The sequence below is a fragment of the Paramormyrops kingsleyae genome, chromosome 22, assembly GCF_048594095.1.
Source record: "Paramormyrops kingsleyae isolate MSU_618 chromosome 22, PKINGS_0.4, whole genome shotgun sequence".
Taxonomy (NCBI): Eukaryota; Metazoa; Chordata; class Actinopteri; order Osteoglossiformes; family Mormyridae; genus Paramormyrops; species Paramormyrops kingsleyae.
The window spans coordinates 14177019-14199326 of record NC_132818.1 but is presented as its reverse complement, the minus strand read 5'-3'; the positions used below and the strand labels follow the sequence as shown (position 1 = coordinate 14199326).

The window sequence follows — 22308 nt, the reverse complement described above, 5'->3', positions numbered from 1 at the left end:
ATTTTTTTTGAACAATTAATAGTTTTAAACTAAAAATGATGTCCTTATATGAGGACGTAGGGTCTCAAGAGGTTAAAGCGTGAAAAGCGCGGGAAACGAGAATGGGCTGAGGGCTCGTCGCTAAGCGGAAGCGCGTGCACGGACGCTGCGGGTTGTGGCTAACAGGAGTAACAGGGGGCTCGTGCAATTGGGGCTCGAGCGCTGGTTATTCAGGGTAGTTAAATTGAATCCGAGACGATATTAAGGTTTAATGGTTTAACTACCTGACACCTTTCCTGAATGTCTGTAGTTGACAAATTAAGTCTCAAGGTAAAATACGATTTAAAGTCCGAGTTTATCTAAACTATTACTAAATGTAACACTGTTAAAGAAATAGAATGACAATAATCTCTTATAAGAACAAAAAACAGGTTGATTTCCAGACTAGTAACGTTTTTGGTCAGACCGATAATCCTAATAGTGAATTAAACGGCTTTGATGGCTACGCTATTGTTTTCGCTTTACTAACAACCGCTGTTTGTGATCTTCAACTATAGCTATTGAACTGTAGCTATTCGGCGAGTTTTCCGAGTTAAAACTTAAGAGCATAAATTGAAAATAAATCGTATTCCAGGTTAAATTTTCTCGGCTATATGTTAGCTAATCACGGTTTCTGTTTTTTTGTTCGTAATTTAAAGTATTGAAATGTTTTATTTTGAAAAGATAAGTATATGATTGAGTATGGAGTCGGAGGCTAGCTTTCATTTGGTTAATTTAAGATTACTTAAATTATTAGCTATTCCTCTTGAACAAGTACCATCTTGTACCATAAGCAGCCTATAAACGGGGTGTTTTGTTAGTTTGACCGATTCTGCTGGTAAATGGCTTTGGCTAGATATGTACAACTGTTCAGTCAGTCTGTGTTCAGTGTAATGAAGAATCAATTTCTTGGTGTATTTTTTTTATGCCCCCCATCCACTCAAGTTATGAAGAGGAGAAAAGTTTTTAATTCAGAAATTGCAACAAGGAAAAGACCCAAAACTAAGACCTTCTCCAAGGATGGTCAGTTGATACCGCCAGTGAAAGGACTGTCCAAAGCTGAGGTATACAACAGTATCAGTGTTGGAATTACAAAACAGGATATCAAAGACCTTTAAAGCCATTTGTGTGTGGATATTTTCTACTATTTTTACAGATTCAAGACCTGATACAGAAAGAAATTCTTGCAAAACTGAAACAGTCAGATGAAAAGATGGATGAACTCATTGGAAGGATCCAAAAAATTGAGTGCATTTCCAGTTATGAGGGAAGGCTTTACAAACTCCAAGTTAGTAACTGTCTGGAATTAAATTCAGCTTTTCTTTGTCCCAAATCTATACATGAGACTCTTCAAATGTAAGTATTTTGAAGACTTCTAGACAGTGTAGAGCAGATTGGTGTATGGCTAACTACTGTAGGAATATGATGTTAGGGATGTTATGGTGTGAGGATTATAGAGTGACATGATTGAACTGCCTGCACACCTCAACAAATTGCTTAATTCGAGTTGCAATAGGAAACCAAACTAAATTTGAAATTCATGTTGGTTGCTTTGCATGAAATTTCTCTCCGTGCAAATGATATAACGTGATGCATTCATTAATATAATAAACACTTGAGCAGCTAAAGCCATTCTCCAGTTTAATGAATTTGGACTCTATGGTAGCATAAAACCTGTCAAGTAAATTTTTATATGGCTGTTTATGTATAAAGTCTCATATGTATGTTTTGTTGTTGCAAGTATGTAATATTGCATATGTATTACTACTATGTGAATGTATTACTGTGTTGTAGAGCCCTATTCTTTTATATATGGGATAATATGTGCAATGGCTTGGCTGACTACTTTCATTTTAACCAGTCCCATAAGAGCATTGACCTATTGATTGGTTACTGGTTTGCTTTTTTTGTGGCATAACATTGCCATCATAGTTGACTTTTATAGGCCTGCGGTTTGTGAAACCGTTAACAATGTATTCTTGAGTTAAAATGTGCAGGTCTTTCAAGGAGTATTGGGAAAACAAAATGTATGGTCCTAAATTGTTTAGGTTGATGACATCTCTCTAAGGTGTCTCTGCCTGCTAAAATATGAAAACATCAGATACTCTCGACATTATTACATTAATGTTGTTTTTGCTGTTAGGGTCTGCAGCATATGAGTTTAGAAATGAATCCGGATTATTAATGCTGTTTCTTTTATATATTTGGAAAATTTACATTTTCTGCCCTCCCAAATGTCTTGTTTCCAGGCAGACATTAAGAAGATAAAAAGGAGGGGGCAGGCTGCTTTGGTATACATGAGAAAACTGCAACCATCAGGGACAGAAATGTCACCCGAAGAACTCAATCAGGTTGTTCATTAAACAAGAAGCTGCCTTGTCCTCGCTTAAGTGTTGAATGCAAAAGCTGGCTATAATCTCATCCAGCCATTGAGAAATATGGTATTGATATTCAATTGAGGCATTCATAAGATTTATGAACATATAATACGCTGCACGGTGCTTATCCTGTTCACTGAGCCTTTCGAGCACGTTCTGGGGCCGTGGGCTCACAGAACTCTCTTTTTTTTTTTATTTTAGAGGGCTTCCTTCAGCAGTATGGGTTCCGAGCTATCATATATTATGGATTCAGCAGCCTCTGTGCATGTGCCACCTGGGCCTGTTCCTTCTGAGACTACAGTCAGCAACCACACAGATGTGGTCTCTTCCACAAGGTAGGCCTGTTTCATTCGTTTGTCTGATTATTTTTGTCATGAGACTTGTGGTGATTCTGTATTCATGTATGCAAGTTACGAGCATTCTCCAAACAGTCACTAAACAACAAATGATATTGCATTTATGTGCATTTAATTCTGTTTCTGTTTTTACATCTGCAAAAATATCTCTCTTCGACCAGAATTAACACAGACAGCCTTATAGTCAATGAAGAGTCTAAGCCCTGTGACCGTGTAGGTGCAGGGAGCACCACTTCAGAGGTTGGGGTCTCTGAAGATGGGAGGCTTTTTGCATTCCTTTTTCCTATTTTCATTAATTACACATTTCCACAGGATCACAGTGAGTAAGGAACAGGAAAGAACAGGGAATACACCCTGTCCAAGAAACTGCTCCACTGCAGGCTATGATGAAACACACACACACATGCATATACTCACAGGCTAATTCCGCTTTACGCTTTCCGGTTTACACCAGTTCTTAAGAGTGTGCTAAGAAGCCAAGTGTGCCAAGTAAACACGCCCTCATTTGGAGAGGAAATTTACAGGCAGAGCTGCAGTGCAATTCAAACAGGCAGTGCTACCCACGGCGCTGCCACACCACCCCGTCAATTTTACGTTTGTGCATTTAGAGCTTTCAACAGAATTACCCTGGTAATTCCTCCTCTCTTTAACCCACTGCTGGGAGGTAATACACAGATAAACACAATACTGTTGCTCCTTCATTTTTTTGTAATCTAAAAACTCAAATATGAAATCAACAGGCACTTACCGATTTAGTATTTGATTCCCAGAATTCCCAGCCTTGGAGCTGTCCACCCTCTTCACAGCTCTGCCAGTGAATGTTGGCTGGCACACAGCTTCATTCATCCCATTTCCTGATTTAGAAAGCAGCACACGTTTAGTTCCCGAATGGGCCAGTACTTCCAGGTCCCAGTCATTAGCCGCCTCTCTGAGTTCCTGGGCTGGTGGCCGAATAATCACTTCGAATCTGCGATATTTAAAAATGCCGCATGTTCCACCCGCTAACACCCAGTGAAACTGCTGAGCGTGCTCGACTCGCTGACAGTTGTCATCTTTCATTGGGAGAGCACAGGGAGCCTAAAAGCGTACATTTTACAGGAATCCATAAATGGTCAAGACAAGCCAGCTTGTCAAACTGATTTTACGTGAAGAAAAGCTGTCATCATTTTGTGTCTCCAGCTGATATAGTGGTGTGTTTTATTTTTTCATTCTGCTAAAGAGTGAGACATGGGGCCTCAGAAGAAAAAGGCAGATTTTGAAAATTAGCATTTTTAAACATACTAAACCCACATTTTTTACCCCAAAAATTTTTTTGCATTTTCAGTTACCAGCTATTCCATGGAATATCCATTTATGTATTTGATTTATATTTTCTTGTTCAACTACCTGATGTGCAATACAAACAATTATATTGTAGCAGCTGGTTCGGATGAACAAATAAGGCTACTTTTCTATCCATTTGCAGGATCCACAGGAGCAGTTAAGTTTTACAAATTCAGTGTACATTTGAGAAATCCCTGAGATAAGGATTTACTCTGAAACTTTGTCTAATATTCACAATGTGAAGGTTTGGCTTGTGTTTTCTTATTAACAGGAGTAAGAACAAATATCAATATCTTCACACAGGATCCCAAGTGATACCAAATGTCTTACTGAAAGATTTTGCAATTTTCACAGCTTTTTTCTTAATGTTTCACTTTTTCCTTCAGAAAAAAAACTAAATAAAATCCACACAACTGGATAATTCTTACAAGGTTTGTTTCCAATAAGCCAGTGCAGCATTGTGAGACTGTCTCTGTGGAATGTAAAGCTTTGTTTTGCTTGACCTTCAGGATTTTTTTCCTTGGCCTTGGGCTATGCAGTTTTGCTCCTGTGAACCAGAGTGGCAATAAACAGCCGTCTGCTCTTTTTCTGAGAAAGTTTCATTGTGTAATAGAAGGAGTGGAAGCACTCCTTGAAAACATTCCAGAGGTATGAAACGCACCGTGTCAGCAATGGAGTGGAGAATATCCTGAGAATGCCCGGATCCCTTTCTAATTGTGTGCCTTTTGTTCCTTTCTTTCCATAACAAATTAGGCACCTCTTAATTTGTGGTAGAAATGGCGTTAAAGAAAATTCTTTTGGGAGGACTTAAGACTTGAAACTGTTCCATTTCAGCTTGGATGATCAAAGTTCTCTTAAAAGAATCAAAACACCCAGTTTATGGTTGTTTATTTTTTATCAGAGCCTAGCCTAAGAATCATAAGCATTACAGAAAAGTGTTGAGTACTTTAAGAAAACATTCTTAAGTGTTGTTAATGAGTGATTTTCTTTAGGCCGAGTGTGCTTACCATTTATAAGTGCCTTCGGATAACAAAATGACATCTTGGCAATTTGGTGGAAGCATCTTTTAAACTACACCAAAAGTTAAACAGAAGCCCTAACCAGGCTGCATTTGAGGATGAATCGGTGTCTCTTCTTTGTGCCCTGACTGTACATCTCTAGCAGAAAAAATAGCCATGTTCGGTTTTGACACTGAAGCACTCATGCCCAGCAGGGACTGCCTTATCACTTGCATTGATGGGCCATGCACCTTGGAAATGATTAAGGTCAGCCAACCAAAAGGGCCTTTATCTACTTCACAGGTTTCTGTCCTCACTTGATACCTGAGAGAAAATGTTTAATGTAATATCAAATGCCCTTTGAAGCTGAACAGCAGCTTTAAGTGTCAAGTCCACTAATTCTTCAGAAATATGTCGCACAGCACTTTCTACTCTGTGAAAGCTGATCAGTGCCATCTAGTGCTTTCAATAGGTATTTCTGCAGTTCATAGGTTTTTTTTTTTTTAACATTTATTCATTTCTTAATATTGAATTTGTTTATGGATAGTTTCATTCAGTAACCATTTTTATCCATTTTACTGACTTCAAAGTTCCCTATTCTTACTTAATGGTAGGTTATGCTTTGTTGGAGCACCATCTCAACCTGTGTGCAGACCCCAAAGTTTGAGAGTGTGAAGTGTCTGCTTTTCACCTACCTCTAACCTCGAGATGTATAACTGTTCCAAACTCTAACTTTCGGGATTGATTATTCCAGTGAGACTCAGTCCAACACTCAAGGCTGCGCAGAAGTCCAGGAAGGTACGTTCTGGCCATGTTTCAAAAACTACACGAAATGATTAAGATTAATCCTCAAAATGTTTTTCTTTTGAAACCTGTTCTAAGGTGGCTCAGGCTCCAGGTCATATTTTCTGTAAAATGATCATGGTTTTGTTTGTGTATTTGAAAAGCCCTAAATTATAGGCGTTACTTGTCATTTCCTCTCTCCCCTCTCAAGACAAAACATTTTTCATTCTAGATACGTTTGCAGCTCTTGATTCATTTGTGTTCAAGTGAAGTCCACATTGATTTTTAATATGGGCAATAGAAATACAACAGCCTTCCTTTTTTCTTCAGAAGCTGATGAGGTGATATTTTGCGGGGTCATGTTGCCTAAGAAGAGCACTGTTGAAGGATCTTGCCAGAAGCAGGTATTTATCTGTGCCCTACATACTGCCCAGCCCTCCAGAAGATAGACAGTGTCGTGTCATTGTGAGTTATGGTCACTGGGGATTAGCTCTCCTTCCTTCTTTTTCTAAGCTCAAAGGGAATCCTACAGTTGATCTCACATCTGAAAGCAAAGAGGACACAGCGGGTAATGTTGACGTCCACAGTCCCATCATGTCCTAAATGCGTAAGATCTGTGCTCCAGTTTGCTGAGAATTTATATCGCTGTGATCTGTTTTGGTTGTATATTTATCACCATGTAGCAGCACTGAACTCAAGCAGGGAAGGTAACGACACAGCAGTTGGCCCATCCCAAATGCAGGTACTCTTCCGTTTCAGGCTTTGAGATTAAAGCCAGTCATGGGTCTCAAGGGTGATGTCAGATGTGGGTAATTTCTTAACTCAGGGGACTATGGCATCTGTGGCTTTGAATAAAAAGGCAGTTCGACCTACTTTACCACCCCTCTTTCTGGTAAGACTTTACTATGCAATCCACCCTTTACTGCTGAATACAATCAATATATATATAAAGTCTCCAATGGAAAGGGAAAGCATGACTTTATTCCATTCCCTCCATGAATCCATCAGTCTTTAAATGGAGTCGCATACAAGATACAGCTGTTTCCCAGCAGAGGTAGACATTTCCAGTCCAGAAAGTAAAAATCCAAACCAAAATTTAGTTTCAGTTGAGTATAAAGATTCAGTCACAGCATACCTAACTGGTTGGTTAAAACAAAATCTTGGTCTGGATTTTTTCATTTCTGGATCAAAAATGTCTACCTCTGTTTCCCATTGGGTAAAATAATTCTGAAGCCACCCTCCGGTGTAGTAACAGGGCCGGACCACCTTGTTCCAAATATGGGTATGGAATCGGTACAGGTAGCACTTTGACAGTTAAGGTAGTTGAGTAATTTGACAGCACAGTGTTGTAGAGGTGAAGAAGATGTGATTTTTATACTTCTGAGGTGGGTACCATGCCAGATTGGGTGCAGCACGGTGGTGGGCCGTTTAAGAAGATGGAGTTGTGATTTTCACACCTCTGAGCAGGGATTTCAGGACTGAATCCTGTAAAAAGAATGGCAGAATCTGAAGTGAAGCAATGTCACATTGGGCCAAAGGGTCTGAAGCAGTGCAGTGGCAGCTCTTAAGAAAACACAGAGGTAGTGGGACAAGAACAGGACTGCTGGTGCCATAGCTTCCTTTGGCATTGTGATCACTCTGCAGATTTCTCCCTTCTCACAGAACCCTACATCCTGTCATGCCCACGCAGCCGGTGCGCTGGTACCCATGCAGGCTGACTGCCGTGCCATCGTCCAAGGTGATGCAATTTCACTCCATTTTTGTTTTTTTCTTCTTCTCTGCCTTCCCAGGCCTTGAAAAATACAGAAAGTATTCATTCAGGAGCAGGAATGCTCAGACAAAGTACACCGGAACCTCCTCCTCGTTGGAGTCATGCTGAGGTAATGGCCGGTCAGCCCGCATGAGTCAAAACCAGTCCCAGTGCCATGCCCTACGGCTGTAAAATTCTCTTCATTTCCCACAGGGTGACTGGCTTTCACAACAGCCCCCCCTCCCTGCCATTTCGCTTCCAAACTACCTGCTGTCTGAGGCCGGCGTAACACAGCCACCTCTGAAGCTGTGTCTGGGGGTGGAGGAAATCAAAAGGCCTGAAGGTATTGGCCTGCAGTGGACCGCTATCCAGGCACAGCCCTGCACCCTTGCTGGACAATTCTTCCCTCTACTTCACCCGGACGCACAGCTGCAGCTGCTGTTCGGAGTGGAGCAACATAGAAGTGATAAAAGTCATACCTATTCTCACGACCTATAAGCTGACTTCCTTTGGCACAGGGCATCGATTCTACTCCACTAGTGTACCAAACATATATGGACGCTACAGCCTATAGGGTGAGATTCAAATAGTCAACATTTGAAATAGGGACAAGGGTCCCTGTTTTAAAAAAACAGGTTTACACCATACTATGATAATCTGTAAATGAATAAGTGTAGGATTTTTGATCGTAAGTACATGAATTGGATCTCAGCTGCAACTTTAGAGTTCGGTGTTATATGAGAGTTGTAGTGTAAGCACATGAAAATTATTTGATATGTTTAGCATTTTTGTATCCTGGGATACTTTTCAGTTTATGCTCTGAGGCATTTGAATGTCATGCAAATGTCAAACAGCTCAACGATAAGAGAATGAGCAACATTGCAGTTGTAGATTTTTTGGATTTTTTTTTTTTTTTTTTTAAAAAGTACATTGAATTGGAACAATCCACATTATACCAAAGGTGGTGTCCCATATCATCCACTGAAGATCCTGAGAGCTGGAGCTTAGTGATTTTATCACATTGCAAAAACCCAGACTGGTGTTAGGCTGATGTAACACAAAACCATTTAATTAGCATACAATAAAGAGAGCGATGGCATTTTGAAATAATACTTACAAAAATATCAACAGTGAAACAATTCATAGAAGTCTACAAAATAAATACAGTTCTGTTGTTTTCCCCAATTGAAGATTTTTGTGTGTTTATATAAACTTTATGAACTTTGCTACCTCATTGTTCATAATTTAACACTTAATATGTATTTTTCAAAATGTTGTGGGCCATTATGTTGGTGTATATATATATTAGGTATGATTCACATTTTTACAAACCATAACCAAAAGGCCTCAAAGGAATGTTTTAAATGTAATATTAATTTAAAACAATTGTAATTATTCTGCTGCATCTTGAGTTATAATTAAAAATAGAAATAACATAAAACATGCAATAATCTAATTAAACAAAACAATGAAAATGCCAATTGTAAGTTCTGGTTGGGTACCTGGTAAAGTTAAATTATAATATTCACTTTCAAGTACATTCTACTGCTGTACATATTGCAGCACAAATTTGATTCAATATTTCCTTGAATATTTAGGCCTGCGGTGGTCTTGGCCAATTCTTCAACACGAGCAAATGTGGCATAAGTGGATCTCTGCTGAAATGGAAATGTTGATCCAAGACTTGATATGACCAGAGCCTTCATTTCACTGGGAAAACATTTTACTGTTTTGTGGTTTGAAACATATGTCTGATTCCACACATAATCTTTATACCCAAGTAGATCTGTTTTATTTCATTTTTCAAGTCTGCACATGCCTCAGCCTTGTACGCCCTTTGAAGTCACAGCATGTTTTCACCGTCAAAAGGGTTAAATAATATATTGAAGACAAAAAAAGGTTAAAAATTCTACATTATAATACCATTCCTCATTTTAATATGCTTCCAGTATGGTGTTTTTAATATAGTTTTTCAGTCTTAGTACTGCTTATTTTGACATTGTAACATTTCATCATACAAAAATTAGTATGTACAAAATATATTCCTTTGCTCAAGGCGTCCACTAACTGCAGCTGGGTATTTGTGGATGGGGTGTTGACTGGTGGCCTATTTGCGTTTCCTCAGGACTAGATACATCACGCCGCTGATGAGGATTAGTGGGAAGGCAATCCAAGCAATGACGAAGGCGTAGCCATAGTCCCCATTGGCGAATCCCTGTTTCTGGAAGCCTCTGTGCTCGGCCGTGTAAATCGAGGCCCCAATCATGACGCAGAAGGCTTGGGTGGAAACAGAGGTGTATGTCCACAGGTCAGCACATCAAATTAGTGTAATTTCATCTATGAAGTAATGCATTCCAGCAGTGGGCTGATTAATTATAGCTTGACTTAAAGTGATTTTGAATTTGAGAGGTCTGATTTAAATAAAAATGACTTTTTAAAATAGTCTTTCATGCAAAAAAGTCAAACCAAGAACTCAAAAATAGCTGACCATTGCTTTTGTAAGTTATGATTTTCAGGGCAGCGGTTTTCCTGGTTTATTTTTTTGAGCCTTCTTGACATTAGGGGGTGGGACTTACCTGAAAGTAGCTGAATGATGGCGGTAAAGACAAATCTCTCTCCTTGCTTCAGTCGGAAAAGCTGCAGGATGAACACAAAGAACCCCACGCAGCAGAGGATGGTGGCTAGTATCATGGTTGCTTGGACAGCCTGAAGGTAGGCTGTGGAGAAAGGAGATAGCTGAGTGATGGCGTATGCACTGAACCTTAGGAAAGCCATGCTCGTGTTTTTATAATGCCTATTTGTTTAAAAAAAAAAGTCTTACAGTAAAAAAAGAAACACAGTAACATTCAAACTGACCAGGACAAAGACCCATTAGAGTTACCTGCATCTGTGGATTCGCTATTTTCTGTGGGCCTGCATGTATCATTGCAAGTGTACCACAGGTCCATGGAAAATGTTCCCGATACCCACCAGGCCTAAAAGACAATCAGATAAAGTGTATACAGACTAGCCTTGTACAGTCAGGTAAAGAATTGTTCTGGAATAAACAGACTTAAGTCATTAGTGCTTGTCAACTTACATTGTTTAAAGTCGATATGAAGAGTAACACTGCAGCAGTTATGTGGAACAGAATGATGAAGGCCAATATTATCAACATTGTTACCAAGTGGCTGGTGATCAAGACACAGAATCTGTGAAATGAAAGGGATAAATATGAGTTACCCGTGAAACAACAGTTCCGTCGATGGGCGGTATTAAGAAGTCTTTTCTTGAAGGCTGTATTCCACAAAACTTTTTTTTTTTTTTTACCTCATATGTCATATATTGAGTACAGACCTGCATAATACTTTACACACCATTTTTATACTACAATATTGCTATTTTAAGGGATTTCTACAAGTAAGTTGATGATAGTTCATCTTACAAGCCAAAGTACCCAAAGTTATATAATTCCAGAAAAACTACAGAATCCACCTATGCATTCATCCCTTTTGCATACCCACTTATCCAGTAAAGGGTCACAATGGGCCTGATGCCTTACCCTAGCAAGCACAGAGCATGAGTCAAAAGGAAACCTGGACAGAATGCCAGTCCATTATAGAGCAAATTTGCTTTATATTCACAACAGTGATATTAGTTAGCTAGCTATTCATCTATTTCATTAATATTAAACTGTTAATTCGTGATATAACTATGACCATCATGAATTCAAATGTTAATTAGTACAAGCATAAATACTAGTTATACAGACAACCTCCTAAACCATCTTTTCATTGCTCAGTTAGATGTCACACACTATCAGTAGTCAGAGGAGAATTGCCGTATTCCATCTATAGTTAAAAATCGTCAAAAAGTGAACAGCAACAATATATTGCAGGGTTTTCCGATTCCATTCCTAGGGCCCAGAATTCAACACAGTTTGCAGATATCCCTGCCCAAACATATCTTAATCAGCAAAATACAAGGTTTAGTAGGTGTGTCGGAGTAGGGAAATCTGCAAATTGTGTTCTAAACTGGCTCTTCAGGAATTTGAATTGATATATTGAAACAATTTGATAGCAAAACAACATTACTTCTTAGTACACTATGAGGATACTCACATTTGGCCAGGTTGCCTTGTACTGTGCCCAAGCACGATTGTCCCCCTTCCCCCCTCCCCTGCTGGTCTGTGCTCACATTGCACTTAACATTCCGGGCTTGAGCACACTTTCATCATCACCATGCGACTTTTTGTGCTTCAGAAAACATGGAAGAAAAGCGCTACCACACAGCACACTGGAGTTCATGATTCATATCTTTATGTTGTGGCGTATTTGGAGTTGTTTTGGGCGTGATGACATATGACACTCGAAGATTTACTGAGTACGCAACATAGAAATTTTCACTTAATCATACTGCACATAAGAAGATAGTCCCATATTTTACCAAGTATCTCGCCGTTTTTATGTGCTGCATCCAGCAGTTCCTGGATGCTTAGCCCAAGTGTCCAGAAAACAGTGCACCTCTGCCATTGACAAAATGATTCATAAGAACATAAGAACTATACAAACGAGAGGAGACCATTCGGCCCATCAAGCTCGCTTGGGGAGAACTTAACTAATAGCTCAGAGTTGTTAAAATCTTATCTAGCTCTGATTTAAAGGAACCCAAGGATTCAGCTTGCACTATGTTATCAGGAAGACTATTCCATACTCTGACTACACGCTGTGTAAAGAAGTGCTTCCTTAAATCCAGTTTGAAATGTTCTCCCGCTAATTTTCACCTATGGCCACGAGTTCTTGTATTTGAACTAATGCTGAAGTAACTATTCGGTTGAACAGCATCCAAACCTGTTAGAATCTTATAGACCTGGATCATGTCCCCCCTGTCTCCTTTGCTTGAGGCTGAACAGATTTAGCTCAACTAACCTTTCCTCGTATGACATTCCTCTAAGACCAGGAATCATTCTTGTGGCCCTACGCTGCACCTTTTCTAAGGCCGCAATGTCCTTTTTAAGATATGGTGACCAAACCTGCACACAATATTCTAGGTGAGGTCTCACCAAGGAATTGTATAATCTTAGCATTACCTCCCTTGACTTAAACTCCATACACCTGGAGATATACCCCAACATCCTATTGGCCTTTTTTATTGCTTCCCCGCACTGGCGAGAATGAGACATGGAAACATCAACATACACACCAAGGTCTTTCTCATAATCAGCTACCTTTATTTCAGTAGGTCCCATAAAATACCTGTACTTTATATTTCTGCTCCCTACATGGAGTACCTTACATTTGTCTATGTTAAATTTCATCTGCCAGGTATCGGGCCAATTAAATCAAGATCCCGCTGCAGCTGCTGAGCCGCTAGTTCAGTATCTGCTACACCACCCACCTTGGTGTCATCTGCAAATTTCACCAGTTTACTGTATATATTGGTGTCTATATCATTTATGTAAATTAGGAACAATAGCGTTCCTAAAATTGAACCCTGCGGTACCCCACTATGAACACAGGCCCACTGTGACATTGTGCCTCTTATAACTACTCGCTGCTTCCTATCTGTTAACCAGTTATCAATCCAGGTTGCTACAGTTCCTAAAATACCTGTCGCTTTGAGTTTAAGTAAGAGCCTCTTGTGGGGGACAACATCAAAAGCCTTTTGGAAATCTAAGTAGATGACATCATAGGCCTTCTTATCATCAACCCCCGGCACCCGTGATATTAGACAAAAGTATACTGGTTAGCATTCAAATTTTCTGATGCAGAAATATGGAGATGCAAGCAAAAAAATTATTAATTGATGCATTAAATAAGGGTACAAAAAAAATCCCATCTGCTCAATTTTTGCTCTGCTACATCTTCTTCTGCACTTCCACGTAACTTCCAAGTTAGCGTTGGTGCTTGAGGTCAACCAATTGGCAAGTTATCGCTGTTCGTTTATGTTCGAACAAAAAGTACCTAGTGTGGAGCAGGTACTGGAAAAGGGTTCTGCAACTGCCTCTGATGAAGTACAATCAGATGGAGTTCCTGTCACACCCCACTTGGCTGCTCCTTCCGTGTGCCATGCCCCCTCATCTACCCCATGTGGATTCCCATCATTATTGTTTCAGACTTAGCTATTAGTGCACACATAGATCACACTGGTTTTATATCTCGCATACAAATGAATGTGGAAAGTTTCATATATGCTTTTATGAGCTGAAGGTTAGAAGCACAAACAGATGATATTGTTGTGCAAAGACTGACACACTTAGGGAGTTTTAAGTACATTTCACTATGTGCCCCCCTCCAATAAATGACTTGGACACTAGGTTGACAGTGCTCTTGAATTTGAGGGTGTGGTGGTCTGATTTAGTCTAGACATTAAGCCAAAAGGTTTTGCTCCATCAAAATCAGGAAGAGGGATTGGATAAATATTCCCTTAGGAGATACTTCTTGCTACCTATTAATCTGTCATTGAATTTTACAGTCTTCATTGATGTCTATTAGAGGCTTCCTGCCAATCTAACCACATCACGATCAAAACCCAGTTAAGTCCCCACTTGTACTTACTAACCCCATGTAATTAAAATGGAGAAGCACCATCTAAAAAAGTCAGAACGATTTTGTGTTCATGTCATTTGATGGTTGCAGATGCTTCAGGCTGCTGTGTAAAGAGCCTAACAAATCTGTGGAATGGCATCTACAAAGTTCAAAATGCAGGCAGCTGCCCAAGAAATCAATGCCTCAACTATTTAATAATGAATCCTATAGATGCATCGTGTGCAGTTTATCTGGAAGGTACGCTAATATTTGTAGTGTGATTTTTTTGAGAGACTGACCTAGAGTATCTAGTTGTTTTATGAAATATTTCATATAAGTTACGGATTAAAATCTCTGCTAAAGAAATTATAGTGTATAATGCAACTTAGTATCTTTTCACTGATAAAGCATTTGAAAGCATACCTATTTCCCCTGTGTAAGGAAAATTAGCTAATTTTTTGTGTGAGTGACAGTTAAATCTTAGGCCACAAAATTTGACTTTGATGGCATTTCCCTGAGGTGGCTCCAGCTTGAGAAGAGAAGTCAGCAGCACAAACTTATCCCACAACACACTCACAGCAGGCCAGCCAGGCTGCAGACTGCAAGCCTGCCAACATAAAGTCAAAGGAAAACAAAACCACTTCAGCTGACAGGAAGCCACCCCCCCCCTTATTTTTCCCCAGCGGGCCCCATGGAGGGCTGGCCAGTACAGATTCCAACTGTGGGGAGTGGCCTGGCAGGAGCTGCCGCTCGGGTCAGAACCTGGCTGGCTTAGAGATGGCCGCCTGCTGCACCCTCTTCCTCACCTTTGCACACTCAGACTCGAGGACCTTTTCAGCTGCCCTCAAAAAAAGGCAGATGCCTGGGAAATAGATAGTAGATGCTAGATAGGAATAGGCTACCTCAACTTGCTCATTTAGAGAAGAGAGTTTAAACTGTGAGGGATTTCCATGCAGAAATAAAGGTGCTTTATTGAATTAACTGGAATTTTAAAAGCGGATAAAAACTTCCAACCCCTCGCTCCATCCCCCCAAGCCTGAAGAAACAGTGAACTACCCTGCTGTCTTTCAGCATGTGAGGTGGGGGGTTGGTTTCCAAAACTCATGGTGTGCTGACGTCCCATTACACATATGGTTTTAATTTACTGTGGAGCTCCCTTCCTCTGCAAGAGGGAAGGAAGAGGAGGGAGAATGCGACTGTGGCGAGGAAAACACACCCGAGACGCCAAGAAACCCCAAGTCTGTTTCTCATGATAAATGAACCTTGTTCAGAATTTTAACCGGAGGTCCCTTTAAAGCAGAGGTGCCTTCAAGCTTGAACTTCTTCACATTCTCCCTGCATTCCTGCAAAGTTGCGTGAAAAATTCCTGGAAGAATTCATGTGAGGGCATTCTCTTTACATTCTGGTATACAGCTTATGCAGCAAATCAGGAAGGAAGCATCAGAAAAAACGTTATCCTGTGTGATGTCCAACCTGATTGTCTTTCGGCGTGTTTCTCAAGCTTGAAGGCAGCCTAGTCAGTGTTGTGTTGTCAAACAAGCACAAGATGTCGAAACTGGAGGTAGTGGAGGATTGCTATGAAATACAGGATTTCTTCCCTCTAAGTAACCTACCTTAGGAGGCGTCAACACATGGAAAGAACTAAACAGAATTCACAGATCTGCTTTCATATTGTAATAAGATGAAAACCAATGGCAACATTTTCTCAACGGTTTTCCTGCACTGAAAGCTCCCAAAGAATGAATTGGGACCTGATAGGGCGCCCACTCAGGTTTTTAAATATTCGCAACATAAATCCACAATTACAGATTCATCCCTCACTGCAAATTCATGATTTGCACTGCGTGATCAGCCTACACATATGTACACAAAGCCCATCCTGAAAGACGGACAGGTCGAGGCACCCTTTGTCAGATGTTGCGCACACCACTCGCATAAGAGAAGGAGGCCACACAAGATGATATGATTGCAAGCTGGTTTGTGACCTGAAACCACAAGGCTAATTCCAAGCATAACCTTAACACCATCCTACCCTAGCTGTCATCTTGACAACTTTATAGTTAGTAGGTTCAATTCCATAGTGGCAACACTGAGTTGCTTTTCTAATGACAGCAAAGACCTACCACAAGGTTCAGACATCTATGAAAGAATATTTGCTTATGAATTGCTTTGACTCTTTACAGCTGCATTTTGTTGGGTCCATTAGCCACGTGTGTGCAAACAGCTTGTGCCCAGTCCTCTCCACTCGAACGAAACTGCTGACTTGGATTTTGGAGTTTTAATGTCATTTTTTTCATAAAACAAAAGCCACAGTCTCCAGCATGCCTCAAAATGTTTCCAAACCAGCTGCTGCTGACAACACAGCAGTCGTGGAACAAATGATCAAGACGAGGGAAAATACACATCTGCCTGCATTCATATACGTAGACATAATGCCACTTCACAATGGACTGTTGTGTTATTTATCTGTCGTCTGTTGCTCCCAAAACAGATGCATTAAATTTTGACCTGAGAAAAGTGCTACATTTTCTGTAACCTCATCATCTTGCATAGACAACTACAAGTATGGGGTCTACAGCCTTATTGGCAGTAGGTTTAAAAATACTACATGCAAATAAGGAACAGTGCCTGACATCCAGACCCAGGGGCTACAGCTGAGAAATGTCAGCAGTACTGTGATTCCTAAATCCTTCCAGAGACACTTACCTGAACTTCGACCAGCTTCTGCATCTTGTGACAGTCCCTGACTAATACCTGGCATTCTACTAGCGCATCTGGAGCTCCAGAAAGGTCAGCAGCAGACAGAGTCTCTGCTGGCCTCGCACCTAGACACGTCTGTCTAAGCCTCTGTCTCTTTGGAATACCACAAGCAGCGGAGTGCCAGGATGCGGCAATAACTAAAATACATTCCTGTGCGCAAATGACTGGAAGAAATGTGGGGGGAGACAAAGAGAAACGCCCCCAAGGATAACGTCAACTGTTCTTCTCAATGCAGTTATGATGGCACCCAGGTTTTTGAAAACTGTGTAATAAGACTCTCAGACTGAAAAGTGTATTTTTCTGTACTGCCTCTCCGGGCAGCATCTATAAATATTAATAATGGGGTGGCCCGAAATCCTTGGAATAGGTACTTAAATACCTGTGAAATGCATGAAGAACACTCAATGCCTGCTATGAACAGAAACAACACTAAATTAACATTAATGCTTCACAATAATACCATTGTGTAAATGAAACTACGCCTTCAAAGTAGGAACATATTAAGTCAACATAATAGATTATATACAGTGATAATTTTGCTTCAGTCTTTATAACTGTGAGGTTTGAGGCTAGACTACTTGTCTGGAAGTATTTTTATGCACAGTCCAAAATTATACCCCTGTACAGAGTGAGAATCATGCAGATCGACTATAGGTGGCTCTATTAACCTGCCACCCCAATTTTATCACTGATTCTCTTCTTCCCAAAGTGCTATTTCCCGTGTTTACCTAGCTTTGGCTCAACCACAGTGTCATTTAAAACAAAGCTCCCTTCATTGGCAGAACTGAGTAAACGTGGTGCTGTAGGAGAACAGGCCTGGAAATCAGCGCTGCCATTTGTCTCCCCTGTTGTAGCCTTTGCCTAAAGGAGGGCACTCATAGCAGAGCTACACGCTCCAAAAACAGACCAAACAAAAAAGTTTATCCTGCTTCAATGTGTACAAAAAATGAGTTTGTCTTTTCTTGTCTGATGTGTTTACACCACCTAATCTGGCACAGTGGTATGGCCCTGCATTGTCCTCTGTGGTCACAAATAACAAAGCGGGTGCTGGTTTTATTTTTAGAGAAAACACAAAAGGCAAGTTCCTTCCTGGAGGCCATCCAACGCAGTGTTTTAGGTCTGTGGACCAAACAAAGGCATGTTTCGTATATACGTTCTACTACGAGAGGTAATCCCACCCAGTGTCAACTTTCAAGCCAGACCAGAAGGAAAGAGTAAAAAAAAAAGCACACTCCTGGAAAAAGAGGGAGGGAGAGTGCTGAATGTGATTCTTTTTGCATGAACTTCCATCTGGGTTCAGACTTTTTCAGAAGTCACCACTGCCTACTAGGTAGCAAATAGCAAGCGCAAGTATCAGTTATCTGACTTAAGAAAAAACTGAAATAAATATGAGTCAAAGTGGTGGGTGATTGTGTCAAGATTGAAGTTCTATCAAAATTCAAAGACATTCTCCAAAATATATATTTTACAAAATGATTTGGTGCTTTTTAGGAAACAATGAATAACATACAGTACTGTTTCTTGCAGTGTTTCATACAGGATACTACCCCACAAGACATATGATAAGCCACTTGTATAAGAGTATACAACATACTCTTAGTGCTTGAATAAGCGTATGTTACCATAGAATACCACCACATACAGCACTCTACTCATACAAGAGTACTCTACCACAGAGAACCATCCCACAAGGGACCCTACTCATACGAGTACTCCATCACAAAATACTGTCTCACAGGGCACTCTAATCATGTAAGTGTACTCTACCATAGAATATCATCCCACAAGGCACTCTACTCACATAAGAATACCATAGAATACCATCCCACTGGGCACTCTACCATAAATACTCAACTATAGGGTACTTTATCATTACTCTATCTATCCATCCATCCATTATCTGCTGCTTATCCAGGTCAGAGTCATTGGGGGCAGCAGTCAGAGAAGACTATACCATTACTAACTTTGTTAACTTTTCATAAATGAACTAGATAGACTGGCGCCTCTCCCACCCTGAGGCAGCACCTGAGCCCCCAGTCCAGTGTGCACCCTTGACCTTTTCACCTGTGAGGCATTTTGCCATAAGCTGCTTATGGAAAGTGATGCCTCTGGGGGTAGGGGGTGGGGAGAGATGTCATGACCCACATGGGGTCAGAGAGGAAGTCTAAAGTGAACCCCTGGTGGATTAAGGAGCTGGGTATTTGCCCTCTGCCCTTTGGATGGCCTGTGGGACATGCTGAAGAATTCACTATGAAACATCTTCAGATGTGTGGATATTTTCTTCGTTTTCCAAATGTCACTGTATAAAAACCATGTCAAAATTGTATTGAGGTTTACTGTAAACAATAAAAAAAACAGCGTTCCTAGACAGCCTGAAGGGCTTTTATATGAGGAACATTTATAGGCAACCCGTACTATAAACCCACACTTGCTTTTGCACATCTACGGAAGACTAGACACTATTCAGCTGTTTTACGTCTAATGTGGTTTGGGAACCAGCTCTTTAAAATAAAACCTGAATCCCAGACCACTAACAAAACTGCATCGCTTCAAAAGAACAAACACACGTAATAGAGTATGCTGGGAGGACTGAATCCCCGCAGAAAGCTTCTCTGCCGGCCTGCTTCACTTTGTTACCGATTTTTTTCATCAGATCTGCTTTGTTTTGTCGTTTTATGCAAATAGCAGATTTAGCATAACAGAGCACCTCTGTGTATAATGCGGATAATGTTAAAGCCATATGGGGCTACTGAAGTGGCTGCAACCCCCCCCCCCCCCCCCTACAGCTATGGTTGCATACAGTGAGCTCAGATGACCAACCTCCCAACCACTCCTATCCAGCTTCACCTGCCAACTGAGGCCCTCCCCCAGACTCTCTCCCTGGGGGGAGAATTTTTACCTTCCTGCTTCTTCACTCAGCCAAACTCACACAAGACATCTGCAATTTATTGTCTGCCGTCCCAGGACAGATATAACCCTCCCTGACAAATCTCAGGGATTTAAGTGCTCCAGACTCTTCATCTTCCCAGGGGAGGTACACACACTCACACATCTACACCCAATATCTTAATTTGCCTTCTTTTAAAGGATGACTTTTCTTCAGATGGATATTTGTTGCATGTCAGTTCTCTGTGATGAATTAAATTAACCTAAACGTTAAAACACGATTTCCAATACCGTTATGCAGGCAGTCATGTAATAGCGTTGTCCTACACTTCATGATCATTATACATCTTCGTGGCGAAAGTGTGGAAGGCCAGCGAGCTCAAACCTCAGGTAGAACAATCTGCTTAAGTAATGAAGTCCACAGACAGCACCAGTTAGCTCGATATTAACTTTTTTCGTTACGCTTCCTTGAGCCAGGTTGTGCGTATGTTTTATTTGACAACAACCCTTGCCGCCAATTTACAACTTCAGTGTCTTAAAGTGCCTGGAGAGGAGCTGTTTTAACGGACAATATTCATACCGCTATGAGCCACTGCTAAATACATAATCCGATCATCTGTGGAGTGACTGAAATAGGACCGTGCACTTCCATCAGTTAAAAGAATTGAAAATGAATACATGGAAAAATAGAATTCTCTAAGAATTACCTCATATTCTCCCGCCCGCCACAACCGAATCTTTCCCCAATAATCGGTGCGAAAATCAACTAACGAAATTCATTGAGTCAAACAGCAGTTTATCGCAGATTACATCAATACTTGGCACGTCTTTGACCAGGCTTACGAAAGTTTCGTAAACACGGCGAGAGGTAAAGTTATACCCATAACCTGAGCTGTATTCCAATGCGACCTGCTAAACAAAAACCGATGCGATGGAGCGGCTTTTAAGTCACACACGCTGGGTTTTTCGCAGCTTTTGCTATATGAACGCGCCTGTGTGCCCCAGAACTACGCCCTCCAAACATACTGTGTTGGTGAGGGTACGTACGTGCCACGAAACGAAAATAATAATCGAGTGGCAATTCCAAGTGGCAGAGAGGAATCTAGCGCTGCAAAATTAATAAGTATTATCAGAGGTGTTAAATATAATATATATAACATAAATATAATATATCGTTCAACCTGGTAAAATTAATGTAATAACCAGACATTTAGAACTTACACACCGTGTGTCAAACTTATTCTATTCGAAATACTCAAAACGACTATATACTGTGCTCCTACGTAAATAACTCGATGCTGCAGCCGCCAAATCGAAAACGGCGCAATACCAACAGTTGACACCAAGCGGCGTAGTAAACAACGAAGAAATTCGACTCGACTGAACTTTTTCATTTTTTGATCGTTTCCCTCCAAAAGTTAAATAGAGAACACAAAAAATGATAACACGACGCGATTAATACATGTAACAAAAATAAAGCATTTTTGCCCTAGCAGATAACTTTGAGTCGTTCGGGGCTAACATGTTTAAATAAAAAACAATAATTTTAAAACTGTTGTTATAGGCCTAGATATTGTTCATATTCATGACATTAATTTACAGTAATCTCTCGGTTTCGGAAACAATATATCATACCTATTTTACCCTGCGAGACCACATGCGCTAGACAACGCCCCTTTCATCTTATGGAATTTCAGAACTGTTAAATTAACTTTGCCGGTAGGATAAACTAAATAATACCAGGCATATGAAATATTACACGCTTAGCATACGTTCATTCTTTTCTCACGCCTTTAACAAATCACTTGCTGCTCTTTAAAATATGATATTACGATGATGTGTACTTCCATATTTTTGAAAACCTGTTCTTTAATATTAGAGTAAACAAGTAAACGATACTCACAGTTTGAAATGGTTAGTTCCAGTGAGCTTTTAAAAATTAAAATACAGGACTTGGTGTACTAACGTGACTGCAAAGAAGCAGTAGTACGAGGGAAAGTCTAACTGGGCGCTCCTCCCAGCTGGGTGTGGTTTGGATTCCGCCGAAGATGGGAAAAGCGGGGAAGAAGCAACCACCAGGTTTATTCATGTGCTATCGGAAACCCGTCTGACTAGCAAAGGGAATTCGGCAAAGCCTCGATTACTCTCGAAATTAATGTCCACCGTCGGGTGCGTCTCCCACGCCGCCGATTGCATCCCGTGTTAAAGGGGCGCTGAAAATCATAGGGGCGCAAAACCTTGGCTGAAATCAGATTAAATATCCGCACCGAGACAGAGCGGGTAAATAACTCAGTTGTTCCGCGCAAACCCCTGCCAATTAAACTTTTCTAATCATATTTTAAGAAATAGACATTCGGTAAAAATGAAGACGGGACAGTGAAAGGCACTGATCAAGTCACAGTAAGATCAAGAAGTAGGAATTACGGACAAAGCAGCGTTTTTGTGAAATTATTCATCATGGGGACCCAGTGTCACCAGTGTGGTGGTACAAAAGGGAGCGTGGAGTTTAACTGATTTGTAGGAAGTGTAATAGCCCAGCACCGGGATCTG

At 40.6% G+C, this 22308-nt stretch overlaps 3 protein-coding genes across 12 annotated transcripts in view; 1 reads left to right on the top strand and 2 right to left on the bottom strand.

Moving 5' to 3' along the window:
• grin2aa (glutamate receptor, ionotropic, N-methyl D-aspartate 2A, a) overlaps positions 1–3571 on the bottom strand; it is a 103126-nt gene extending 99555 nt beyond the window's left edge. Inside the window, exon 1 of the mRNA XM_023821673.2 lies at positions 3501–3571. The gene's annotated coding sequence lies outside the window, so the exon portion shown is untranslated. The remainder of the gene's footprint in view (positions 1–3500) is intronic.
• On the top strand, positions 113–8791 carry atf7ip2 (activating transcription factor 7 interacting protein 2). Of its 8 annotated transcripts, none has more exons than XR_002839464.2 (12): positions 113–309; positions 964–1082; positions 1175–1306; positions 2268–2369; positions 2598–2731; positions 5240–5340; positions 5828–5871; positions 6187–6260; positions 6370–6424; positions 6540–6598; positions 7647–7736; positions 7820–8791. XR_002839464.2 is itself a non-coding variant. In XM_023821677.2 (12 exons), the coding sequence occupies exons 2-12, from the start codon at positions 966–968 to the stop codon at positions 8178–8180; spliced, it is 993 nt and encodes a 330-aa protein (XP_023677445.1). In that variant the 5' UTR covers positions 113–309; positions 964–965; the 3' UTR covers positions 8181–8791. The 8 variants fall into 8 exon arrangements, 5 of the variants coding, with proteins under 5 accessions (XP_023677445.1, XP_023677446.1, XP_023677444.1 ...); XR_002839463.2 differs by having other exon boundaries at positions 5237–5340; XR_011984668.1 differs by having other exon boundaries at positions 4218–5340.
• Positions 8660–21856, bottom strand: emp2 (epithelial membrane protein 2). Of its 3 annotated transcripts, none has more exons than XM_023821681.2 (5): positions 21662–21856; positions 10686–10797; positions 10488–10581; positions 10183–10323; positions 8660–9883 (listed from the first exon to the last, which is right to left on the bottom strand). In XM_023821681.2, exons 2-5 carry the CDS (start codon positions 10761–10763, stop codon positions 9714–9716), a joined length of 483 nt encoding a protein of 160 aa, XP_023677449.1. In that variant the 5' UTR covers positions 10764–10797; positions 21662–21856; the 3' UTR covers positions 8660–9713. The 3 variants fall into 3 exon arrangements, with proteins under 3 accessions (XP_023677449.1, XP_023677451.1, XP_072560734.1); XM_023821683.2 differs by lacking the exon at positions 21662–21856 and adding an exon at positions 16819–16983; XM_072704633.1 differs by lacking the exon at positions 21662–21856 and adding an exon at positions 12339–12343.
• Positions 21857–22308: the final 452 nt, after the last annotated feature.

What these genes read in the sequence shown, in the direction of transcription:
- atf7ip2 (XM_023821675.2), top strand. Translation starts at nt 966, where the DNA reads ATGAAGAGGAGAAAAGTTTTTAATTCAGAAATTGCAACAAGGAAAAGA. An exon ending in AAGGACTGTCCAAAGCTGAG is followed by an intron (nt 1,083 to 1,174) that starts GTATACAACAGT and finishes CTATTTTTACAG; the next exon opens with ATTCAAGACCTGATACAGAA. An exon ending in TTGGCCCATCCCAAATGCAG is followed by an intron (nt 6,599 to 7,646) that starts GTACTCTTCCGT and finishes CTGCCTTCCCAG; the next exon opens with GCCTTGAAAAATACAGAAAG.
- emp2 (XM_023821681.2), bottom strand. Translation starts at nt 10,763, where the DNA reads ATGTTGATAATATTGGCCTTCATCATTCTGTTCCACATAACTGCTGCA. An exon ending in TCATATCGACTTTAAACAAT is followed by an intron (nt 10,582 to 10,685) that starts GTAAGTTGACAA and finishes ATTGTCTTTTAG; the next exon opens with GCCTGGTGGGTATCGGGAAC. An exon ending in CATCATTCAGCTACTTTCAG is followed by an intron (nt 9,884 to 10,182) that starts GTAAGTCCCACC and finishes TTTCCACCCAAG; the next exon opens with CCTTCTGCGTCATGATTGGG.